The following is an 11,560-nucleotide window of genomic DNA, read 5'->3' on the forward strand; positions in this document are numbered from 1 at the left end:
TTTATTTTTTGAGTAATACTCCAAATAGGTTCCCAAAGAATTCACAATTGGACATATTTGTCTCCAACAAAATTTAACTAAAATTTTGACTCTGACGTTTTTAATTATACACCAGATATGCCTTCATGGCAGTTTGACCCGGTCAAGACTAACGGTGACGTTCTACGTAGAGGTTAACAAGCTGACGTGTTAGGTTAACTGTGACGTGTCACTTTTAGGACAATTTGATCCCTATCAAACCTGGACAAAACAACGTTGTATTGGATCATGAGGCGAACGACGTCGTTTCGTGGATGACAGATTCGTCCCCACCATAGAAGGCAGAGTTGTGAAACGGCGCCGTTTTAAATGGGGACCTATCTGCCTGATGATTGTGCTTCTATAGGGATCTATTTGCCTGATAAGCTAATGTTTGGGGACCTATTTGTTTAGGAGTATAATATTTGACACAATGGTAGTTGTAGTTGTGTTTTATATGTATGTGGTGGCTGTTTAGGCAAGTTTTAATCTGTGTTGATTATCAAATTATTGGATTGAAATGTCACATTATATTTAGATAGATATGCATGAAATCAATTGTGGTGAAATAGTATAAAATAAACACATTATTTTTTGTTTGTTTCATCCATTTATCAAAATGGTTATATAACTGATAATCAAAATATGGTAACCACACAAGTAGCTAAGTTCAGTAGTAACATGAACCAAATCACACAAAAAAAAGATTTATTTCTTTTAATATAAACTAAACCAAACAAACCAACCCAAACAACAAAAGGTCTATTTCTTCCAACATAATAAAATATGGTGTTGGAATCCTTAAAAGTATCATTTCTTCGTAGACTGCTTCAATCCCGGTGTTAGAATAAATTTTAACAATCTAGATGTTGTGTCACTGGTTGTAACTGCCATGGTCTCAGCACTAACACTCCCCTGAGTCTTGGGTCTGATTACTGTTTGCTTTATTTGGACGTCTAAAGGTTGCTGAGTGTGGAATTAACAAAAGTATTATGAGGATGTTTTATACAGATTTCAACATACGCATTAAGTAATTCAAAATTAGCATACATTGGAATTGCTTGAGATATTTTTTTGTGACATATGAAGGAGAATCTTCAATTTGAGTGTCATGAGAGGGAGGATTAGAATTTTGCAAGCTACCAGGTCTAGATACATTTGTCTGTATTTTCAATGAAACCAAAAAGGGCAATGAATATATTTGAGGGTAATGTCACCAATGATAGGTCAGATAGGTCCCCAACATTAGCATATCAGGCAAATAGATCTCTATAGAAACACAATCATCAGGCAGATAGGTCCCCATTTAAAACGGTACCGTTTCGCAACTCTGCCTTCCATGGTGGGAACGAATCTATCCTCCACAAAACAACGTCGTTCTCCCCATGATCCAATACGACGTCGTTTTGTCTAGTTTGGATGGGGACCAAATTATTCTGGAGGTGACACGTCATAGTTAACATGACACGTCAACCTGTTAACCTCCACGTAGGACGTCACCGCTAGTCCTAACCGAGTCAAATTGCCATGGGGACGTATCTGGTATATAACTAAAAACGACAGGGTCAAAATCTTAGTTAAATTTTATTGGGGATAAATCTATCCGATCGTAAATTTCTTGGGGTATTACTCTTATTTTTTATTGTTGGAAATCGATCTTGGGTGCAATTTGATGAGAGGCATACAAATCGTCCATATGTGCCAAGCCTCAGCTGCAAACTCTTTTTTTTTTTTTGGTCAGGGTCCAGGCTAACAGACAAGCCCAGACCACATATATCAGATCTCCAACCCTATGATCCGACCCGGAACGGGATGCATTCTCCTTCCCCGAACAGCTGCATACTCTTTATTTTAAGAACCCCAATTTTACCGTACCGTTTTTGGACGAATAAGAGCCCAGGTTTGGGCGATAAGAACCCCAAGGTAATTCTTCTATTTTGGGTCAAAGTAGTATTAGGCCTCAAGCCCTCCAACGGGCTGGGCTATACTGAGCCTACATTTATTGTTTTCCGGTTTTGTCTCCAAACAGATGTATAGCCTAGCACATATTTTTATGGTTATCGGCTTATAGCCTTCTGAGCACCTCATTTGGGAACGTGGTGTCCAATGCATATATATAGCAAAAAATAATTACGTGTATACCAAAAACTAATTTTTTTTCCATGTAAAGTTTGTACTAGTCAACTGAAGGTTTCACCATTCCTACATCCATAGATTGGAGGATTTTTTATTTAAATAAATAAAAAATATAATAATTACTGAAATAAATAAATAAATAAATTATTACCAAATAAATAAATAAATTAGGTCCCCATTTTTCCAGAGACTGTATGATATCGCCCATTCACCCGCTGCTATCTCTTTACGAAAAAGATGGATCTTGAGTAAAAAATAATATTTACTTGTCTCTTTAACAATCTCTATAGTCCTTGTTTTGCTTGTTCAATAACCCCAAAATAGCATACATATATCGCATTTGACTAAGCCACTGGATATATCAACTAACTAACCCTAATCATTAGCTTTTTTTTTGTTCCTTTTCCTCTCATTTATTCAATTCCTTTTTTCATTTATATAATCATTATCTCAAGCTAAAACATAGTTACATTTATCTACATATTTGGAAATAGTTGGAATAGATAATTGATTGTAGCAGGCAATGCTAACACTCTTTTTCTTTCTTTTCAAATTTGAGAGTTTATCAATTTAATCAATACATATATTTTGTATTAACATAAAAAAAGTTTCAGGTTTGTGAGGAAAGAAAAGAAAGATGAAGGATGCGGATGTATCAAAGCAGATCCAGCAGATGATTAAGTTCATCCGCCAAGAAGCCGAGGAAAAAGCTAACGAAATTTCGGTTACAGCCGAGGAGGTACAATTTGTTCTAGACAGAGACTTACCTACAATTACTTTTATACGAAGTTGATGAAGAAAAAACTTCTGATAATTTAAATCATTTCTATTATAATATTTGATATGTTTTAGGAATTCAATATTGAGAAACTACAATTACTTGAGGCTGAGAAGAAAAAGATCAAACAGGAATACGAGCGGAAAAGCAAACAAATCGATGTTCGTAGAAAGATGTGAGTGGTGTGTACTTAATTAATTATATGATGAATGACGAAATGTGTGTAATTAACTTGAATTGAATGAGAATGCATGTATACGTGTGGGTGCAGTGAATACTCGATGCAGTTGAATGCATCGCGTATAAAAGTGCTTCAAGCACAAGATGACACTGTGAATGCAATGAAGGAAGCTTCTAGAAAGGCTCTCTCACGTCTCGCTAATGATAAGAAAGTTTACAGGAAACTCCTCAGGGACTTGATTCTACAGGTATTTTTATATATACATATAACCGTATATGTATACGGATATACGTATATACGTATACTATACATTGAAATGGAATGTGTTGTAGGGTTTAGTGAGGATGAGGGAACCATCGGTGATAATAAGATGCAGAGAGAGTGATAAGAAGTTAATTGAGTCATTGATTGAGGAATGCAAGAAAGATTACATGGATAAAATGCGACTCCAGCAACCACCTAAGATCACCATTGATGAGCGTGTTTATCTCCCACCACCACCTAAAAACGGCAACGGCGCCGATTCTCTTGAACCTTTTTGGTAATTATTTCTTTCCCTCTCTCTCTCTCTATATATATATTGTTCCTATTGCTTTTGTGGTAATTAATTAATTAATTAATTAATTAATTAATTAATTGTTTGAAATGAATAATAATTGAAGCAATGGAGGAGTAGTAATGGCTTCGGAGGATGGGAAGATAGTGCTGGAGAACACCCTTGATGCACGCTTGGATGTTATTTTTCGCCACAAATTGCCCGAGGCATGCATTCATTCATTAATATCTTATCTAATCTCATAAAGTAGTGTTATTTATTGTTAATCATGGCTTCATTTTCTTAATCTTGTTATTATTATTATTGCAGATTCGGAAACGCTTGTTAGGTTGAACATACAAGAGATTTCTAATTTCTTTTCATCAGCAAGTGGAAGATCAACCACATTGCCTCCTGTATATTCATATAATTTTGCATTCTTCTTTCTGAGTCACAATAATTTTCAAATACATTAACTTCTCTTTATTGTTCTTTTGAGTTAAACCCCAAAGTGGTATCTGAGATTCATGGTTTGCACCAATTTAGTCCCTGACTTACCAATTGCATCATTTATGTCCCCGACTTTGTAAAAATTGCACCAAAGTCGTTCTTAGCCACATTTCCGGACAAATTAATGAACGCTGGCAGTGACCTGACACTGAGAAGCCACGCTGGCGTAGATAACGGCAAGCTCAGGTGGCAATTGAAACTGTTTGACCCAATGTGATCCCTATACTTAGTTTTAATCCCAATTTCTAGCATGGCATCATCACCTTCGTGTGATTGTGTATATGATCATTTATGTTCAACAACTACATGGATACGCAATATCATCAATTCACTTGCTAACTCTGTATGCACTTAACATATAACACCAAACAAAGAATGAATTCTAAAATTTCAGTTCAAATTGGTGTTAAGCAAGAACATTCACCAAGTGCATAACCAAAATTCAATCTCAATCATCATAAAAACTCATAGAAAACAACACAATATGAGTTACAATGCCTAATGAAAACAAAATTTGAAGCCTATGATGATCAGACATAAGATTTAATTTTCATGCAATTTATCGAACAGATTGTATGCAGGATTCATAAACAGCAATTTCAGTTTAATGTAAGCATCAATCAACCCAAAAATTTCAACCAGCCAATACACATTCAGTCCAGAAACACAAATAATCAACTATCCTAAGTCTAACAAGATCAGTAAAAGCAGAATCAAAAGGCACTGAAATAAAAAAAAAAAACTAGAAAAAAAACAGACACAGAGAATGGAATGGAACCTGCGTTGAGGAGTGAAAAAAGAAGATAGCGTAAGGAGAGGAGGTAGTGTCGTAGCGGCACAGAGTTTCGCCGCCGCTGGTGGTTTTCACCGGAACTGGAAGGTGCAGACAGAGGTAGCGCCACGAACAGGGGTGTTGCGTACAGGAAGAAAGAAATGGAGAAATAGGGAAGAAAGAAAAGGAAGAAGGGAGGATGGAGGATTAGCGACAGTGGTCGCCGGCGGTAGGGACGGACGGACGGACGGAAGGTTGGTGTGGAGGTCTGCGGGCTGGACTGGGTTTCAGAGAAGAAGAGAAGAAAGAAAGAAGGTTGGGCGGGCGTGGCTTCTCAGTGCCAGGTCATTGCCGGCGTTCATTAATTTGCTCGGAGATATGGCTAGGGACGACCTTGGTGCAATTTTTACAAAGTCGGAGACATAAATGGTGCAATTGGTAAGTCAGAGATTAAATTGGTGCAAACCGTGAATCTCAGAGACCACTTTAGAGTTTAACTATTGTTTTTTTACCTCCTCAACTTGAAAGTTGGATATTTTCTCTGGGTTACGGAAAATAACTATTGGCTTTGGTGGGTGCTATAGTGGAGTAGAATAAAAATTTGTATAATGATGTATTATAAACAAAATTAAAAACATGACATATAGTATTTTTTTTTCTCCAATGAAAAATAGTTAAACCAAAAATTACTAAACCAATTGAATCAATGGTTTTTTAAGAATAAAATAAAATAAAATAATATGAAATGCTTTGTAAGATCACTAGCTACTTTTTTTTTTTAACCAAAGATATAAAGACTCGAATCCGCAACCTCTTAAATAAGTATGAGGAGATTATGCCATTTAAACTATTACTCATTGGCAAGATCACTAGCTACTTGGTGAACAAATAATGTACAGATAGCATTAATCTATTCAAATAAATTGTTATAATATAAATGTATAGTCCATTCCAATTTGGTTACTCAAAGCTATTTCAAAAAGAAACACGGAAAAAAATCGTTAAAATAGCCCCCAAGGCCCCAAATCTATATGCATGCTCTAAAAGGTTGGGCATAATAATGCATAAAAATCGCAATTTAGAATTAGGGGCAACCACATACCACAACTTACCAATTTGTTTTAGAAAATTTCTTTGGTGAAGGACAAAAAATTAGATGAAGGGTGAAGAGTGTAATTAAATTTTGAAAGAAAGTGTGCATTATACATGATGCTTTATTTTTTTAATATTTTTCTCTATTTTATTTTTTTTTTATAATTATATTTTAAAATAAATAATGTTCACTCTTCACCTAATTTCTCTCCCCACGGTAGTATCACCCTTTATCTTAGTATCTCTTTTCAACCTTCTAGTGTTAGAACAAATGCGAAAAAGACAAAAAAAAATCAAAATGATCAAAATAACGTAGATACAATTTCTTAAACTAAAATTAATGCTTATTCAAAACATTGACTATACTATGTGTACACCAAAATTAATTATAAAAATTAGTCACTAATATAAATATATATTAAAATATAAATATATATTAAAATATAAATATACAAATATATTAGTAACTGATTTTAGTGACTAATTTTAACGTATAAATAACATTTTTTTGTCAAAACATACCATAATTTTCTTGTCCATCTTTCTTTTTTTGAATTAAACTTCCAGTGTCTTCTCATTTTCCCACGGGAAAAAACTAAATAAGATTAAAATGACAATGTTGGGCCTGGACCAACTAAAATTCCCAATATAAGTAGTTTTAAATCTCAGGCCCAAAAAAGGTAGGAAAAAAAGATAGTGAAACCAAAAAAAGGGTTTAGGGGGAGCAATGACTTCATCATGGAGTGTTGTATATATTGCTGCTGCTTTCATCTCCGCGTTTGTTTTCTTCCTTCTCTTTCAGCACTACTAGGGTTTATGTTCCAAAACCCTAATTTGAAACCAAGCTCTTGACTTAGGTTATTTTCTTCTCTCTTCTCAACTATTACTCCTTTCATCACACTCCTTCACGGTTCTTGTTATTCCTTTCTCTCGTCTTCTGGTTTCTAATGGACTTTTTCTGTGCCTTTGTTTTTTCAGGCGAAGAGAAATGCTCGTGCTATTCGAAACTCCTGCGGGCTTTGCCCTATTCAAGGTTCTTGATGAAGGGAAGCTCTCTAAAGTTGAGGTATTGCTATTTTTCCATATCACTATCACCACCAACGACCCCGTTTTTCTGATTTTTGTAACTGTATAATGTACTGCAGTTTTGTGAAGTGCATATCTATTTACATGTTATGTATTGTTTATTGTGCTTGATCTGATAAATTTGTTTCTCTTATGTAATTTTGTTTTATACAGGACTTATGGAAAGACTTTTCCACTGCAGAGTCTGCTAGACAGGTTTATACTGTTACTGTTTGTATTTATGTCTTTTGGTTGTGGAATCTATATGATAACATGGATAAACCGTAATGAGTATGAATGTGTATGCTATTCCTTGAAGAAATCATTGAAACTTGGTTGGTGAACAATTAGGTGGTCAAGTTGAAAGCTTTTTCCAAGTTTGAGAATACTTCGGAAGCTTTGGAGGCTGCTACTCTGTTGATTGATGGTAAAGCCAGCAAGGGTCTGCGCAAGTTCCTGCGTGCTCATTGTGGCAAAGATACATTAGCTGTTGCTGATTCGAAGCTTGGGAATGCAATTAAGGAGAAATTGGTGTGTTACCTAAACCCCTGCATATAGTTTCATTTTTACAATTTACCATTCTCGTGGCTAAATTTGCTATATGTTTTCAACCTTGCAGCAAATTGATTGTGTTCACAACAATGCTGTTATGGAGTTGATGAGAGGAGTTAGAAATCAGTTAACTGAACTCATATCTGGTCTAGCTGTACAAGATATGGCACCTATGAGCTTGGGTTTATCTCATAGCTTATCAAGATATAAACTTAAGTTTAGTGCTGAGAAGGTTTGTTTACATAGAGTTTATCTTTATCATCATCATCATTGTTCTATTTATTGCACTCTGATAATTCTTTATTTACTACATGGATATATCGCCAACGGATTTTCTTCTGCTAATGTCCATATGCCACTGTTCAACTTCAATTCATCAAGAATTATTGGCAAGTTTCATTTCTAATTGATAAAACCCTAGAAATGATGTTAGAAGTGATTATCCATCTTTTCATGATCTTTTTTGGCTCTGCCTCAATTTTATTGGGTAGGGGATTTCAATTTGCTGCTATCTATTGTCTCTCAATTACTGAGAACTTTTATCTTTTGAACTATTAAATTCTTATTTACTTAGTTTTGTAATGGAAATTTTACTGATTGAAGTGTGTTTTACTATGCTTTCTTGATATTTTCACACTTTCTTCTTGTGATAAATGCTGCTTACTGACGTTATGATGTCTGTGTTTTAAGGTGGATACCATGATTGTCCAGGCCATTGGCTTACTTGATGATCTTGATAAAGAGTTGAATACATATGCCATGAGGGTTCGAGAATGGTATGGTTGGCATTTTCCAGAGCTTACAAAAATTATTCAGGATAACATCCAATATGCAAGGGCAGTCAAGTTGATGGGTGATCGTGTTAATGCTGCAAGTCTTGATTTCTCTGAGGTAGAATTTTCATTTGATAGTTTTTCAGTAGTTTCTTTTGGTGAACAAAAAATTGTATTACTTGTTTTCTCTAATTCAGTACAATGTAAAAAGTTATTCATATCTTTTAAGTAACTATATTTGCTGATGTTAACTAGCATGAATAATGGGATATCTTGATAAGAAACATTTTCTGAATTTATATTCCTGATTGAGGTAAGGATATAAGTTTGTAGTATTAAATTCATTAATTTTCTTTGTCCTGAAAATTGTTTCAGATTTTGCCAGAGGAAGTTGAGGCAGAATTGAAGGAAGCGTCTGTGATATCTATGGGAACTGAAATTGGTGAGCTTGATCTGGCAAATATCAGAGAACTCTGTGATCAGGTTTTGTCTCTTTCAGAGTACAGAGCTCAACTCTTTGATTATCTGAAAAGTAGGATGAACACCATTGCTCCCAATTTGACGGCTCTGGTTGGTGAGCTCGTTGGTGCTCGTCTCATTGCTCATGGAGGTAGCTTACTAAATCTTGCAAAGCAGCCTGGTAGTACTGTCCAGATTCTTGGTGCTGAGAAGGCTCTCTTTAGGGCATTAAAGACTAAGCATGCAACTCCCAAGTATGGTCTTATTTATCATGCATCCTTGATTGGTCAGGCCGCTCCAAAGTTCAAGGGCAAGATCTCTCGGTCACTTGCTGCAAAGTCAGCATTGGCCATTAGGTGTGATGCTCTTGGAGATGGTCAAGATAACACTATGGGATTGGAGAACAGAGCGAAGGTAGTTTTTATACTTGGTTTGTTAGTTTGCCTCTCTTACAGAATTCCCTTACACAAGTTTTTGAACAGCTTGAAGCACGGTTGAGAAACCTTGAAGGCAAAGAATTAGGTCGTTTTGGTGGTTCTGCTAAGGGGAAGCCCAAGATTGAGGCATATGACAAGGATAGAAAGAAAGGAGCTGGTGGATTAATAACCCCGGCAAAGGTTAGTTATTTACTTCTTTTGATAGTTATAGCATTTTCAATCTTATTTGTTATCTGTGTTGATTGTTATCTTCTTTGTAGACATACAATCCTTCAGCAGATTCAGTTATTGGGCAATTGGCTTCTGCTATGGATGAAGATACCCAACAGCCGACTACTGATAAAAAGAAAGAAAAGAAAGAAAAGAAAGAAAAGAAGAAAAAGGAGAAGGAGAAAAATGAAGAGGATAAAGAAACTTTGCAAGCTGATGGGGATGCTGACGAGGAACCAGTGAAGAAGGAAAAGAAGAAAAAGAAGAAGGATTCTACTGAGGATGCTGAGTTGCAGAATGGAGACAAGGATGCGGGTGAAAAGAAGAAAAAGAGGAAAAAGCATGAAGAGCAAGAAGAACCAGCTGAAATGCCAAGCAAAAAGAAAGGGAAAAAGAAGAAAAGTGAGGACTAAATTGACGTAGTTGTGTAGTTACCGGCTAATTGATCTGGTGGCTGAAGCATTTTTGTATACCTGTGGCAGTTAAAGTAGTTTATTTGGTATAAATTTTGCATTTTCATGTGGGTTGTAGCTTGATTGTTAATGATTAATGGGACAATTATTCTCCGGACTAGTGCGTATATTTTGATGCAACCTCGTTTGTGAATGGAGAAGGGTCCTTATTTAATGCCTTTTTTCTTAAAACCATGTTACATCATTAAAATGCAAATTAAACATTGAAAGTGTGTTCAAAATCACTAGTGAAAAAGCCATGTTATGCCTATGATGAATGTTATGATTTCTACTATTCTTGTGTAAATGTCTTGTTGGTCAGGCTGTTTTCGGGAGACTTAGTAGTGGTTGGTTGGTTGGAGGTTCAAGCTTCTTGATAAAGAAAGATGGTAAGTGTAGATATTCAGCAGAATTAAGTTGTCTCTACAGCTCTACTCTATGGCATTAGCTGCAAGTGAATGTAATCATTTGCGTATTCTTCTGTAAAACGCAAGTAGAAGTGGTCAACGTAACAACAACGATAAACCACTCTGCACATTCGATACATCTTGTTAGTCATAGACTTATAGTCTTTGATTTTGGGTCACAGACGTGGAAATGTTGACTATTAGTTGCTGCCCAATTGTATATATTTGGTCTGATGGTCTCGCATCAAACCTGCTCCGGGTTTTTAACCCAGATAGTGGACCCCTGACCAAAAACAGAAAAATCTAGGTGGTGGAATAAGAACCCGCAGTGGCGAGTGAGTGTGTTAGTGTAGTGTAAACCAAAAAAGTTTGGTTTAGTTTTTTAAAATTGATGTTTGCACAACTTTTTGTATATATATTTTTTAATGATATAAAAGATAAACTTTTTATTTTTTGAATTTTTTTATTAATTACTTTTAATACTAAAAGTAGAAAAATGTGTAAAAAAAAATACAAAAATAATGCATATGATCTTTTTTTTTTCCTTGGATTATGATACAAAAGTGATGATTAGTTAAGTATTATTATCATGGAAAGATTGATGCATTAGGTATATATATTAGGAAGTGTTTTAGGTGAGTCAGTGTCCTTTATTGGCATACCAATATACCATTAGCTGATATCATTGAGATTTAATATAAAATAGTTCAAAGGCTTAGATTAAAGAATAGAGTACTACTGCGAATTTAGAGGTAATTGGGTGCACAATGAGTCTGTGATCAGATTAAAAGATGTTGAGTTTGAAAATTGTGGAGATGTTGTTAATGCCAATGTTGCCTAAAGAAAGGGTGCATTCCCTCTAGCTGGCTTAGAAGACATTAAGGCAATAGAAGAGTCAAAAAGATGTTTTCATTAAAGCCGAACTCTTTTTTTTCTCCACCTTTCAATAAGTTACTATCCACTTCTCTCTCATATTGAAGCTGTCCATTACAGTCTTTACGATATTATAAATGGGAATATAATGATCATTCTAATCTCATGACAAATTAATGTTGACACCTAGTCACACCTGGAGCATTGAAATACCATTTTCACTTTACCTCACGTGAAACGTTTCCTATGCATTATTATGTTCTATATTGGAAGGCATAGATTAAGATTTTGTAATCGTAGAACTTTTTGC

General features: G+C 35.2%; 2 protein-coding genes across 3 annotated transcripts; both read left to right on the forward strand.

Moving 5' to 3' along the window:
* LOC107632281 (V-type proton ATPase subunit E2-like) lies at positions 2,406-4,064 on the forward strand. Of its 2 annotated transcripts, XM_021117513.1 has the most exons (7): positions 2,406-2,674; positions 2,769-2,893; positions 3,007-3,107; positions 3,204-3,360; positions 3,446-3,654; positions 3,776-3,875; positions 3,979-4,064. In XM_021117513.1, the coding sequence occupies exons 2-7, from the start codon at positions 2,792-2,794 to the stop codon at positions 4,000-4,002; spliced, it is 693 nt and encodes a 230-aa protein (XP_020973172.1). In that variant the 5' UTR covers positions 2,406-2,674; positions 2,769-2,791; the 3' UTR covers positions 4,003-4,064. The 2 variants fall into 2 exon arrangements, with proteins under 2 accessions (XP_020973172.1, XP_016191466.1); XM_016335980.2 differs by lacking the exon at positions 2,406-2,674 and having other exon boundaries at positions 2,685-2,893.
* On the forward strand, positions 6,730-10,162 carry LOC107628860 (probable nucleolar protein 5-1). Its single transcript, XM_016331476.2, has 9 exons — positions 6,730-6,879; positions 7,001-7,088; positions 7,262-7,303; positions 7,439-7,618; positions 7,707-7,871; positions 8,330-8,530; positions 8,788-9,285; positions 9,354-9,488; positions 9,569-10,162. Exons 2-9 carry the CDS (start codon positions 7,011-7,013, stop codon positions 9,929-9,931), a joined length of 1,662 nt encoding a protein of 553 aa, XP_016186962.1. The 5' UTR covers positions 6,730-6,879; positions 7,001-7,010; the 3' UTR covers positions 9,932-10,162.

This window comes from Arachis ipaensis, chromosome B03 (genome assembly GCF_000816755.2).
Source record: "Arachis ipaensis cultivar K30076 chromosome B03, Araip1.1, whole genome shotgun sequence".
Classification (NCBI taxonomy): domain Eukaryota; kingdom Viridiplantae; phylum Streptophyta; class Magnoliopsida; order Fabales; family Fabaceae; genus Arachis; species Arachis ipaensis.

Bases quoted from the DNA above. Each gene is read 5' to 3' on its own strand.
- LOC107632281 (XM_021117513.1), top strand. From the start codon at position 2,792: ATGAAGGATGCGGATGTATCAAAGCAGATCCAGCAGATGATTAAGTTC. The intron at 3,361-3,445 runs GTATTTTTATAT...AATGTGTTGTAG, and splicing joins TCAGGGACTTGATTCTACAG to GGTTTAGTGAGGATGAGGGA. The intron at 3,655-3,775 runs GTAATTATTTCT...TAATAATTGAAG, and splicing joins GATTCTCTTGAACCTTTTTG to CAATGGAGGAGTAGTAATGG.
- LOC107628860 (XM_016331476.2), top strand. From the start codon at position 7,011: ATGCTCGTGCTATTCGAAACTCCTGCGGGCTTTGCCCTATTCAAGGTT. The intron at 7,304-7,438 runs GTTTATACTGTT...GTGAACAATTAG, and splicing joins CTGCAGAGTCTGCTAGACAG to GTGGTCAAGTTGAAAGCTTT. The intron at 7,619-7,706 runs GTGTGTTACCTA...TCAACCTTGCAG, and splicing joins ATGCAATTAAGGAGAAATTG to CAAATTGATTGTGTTCACAA.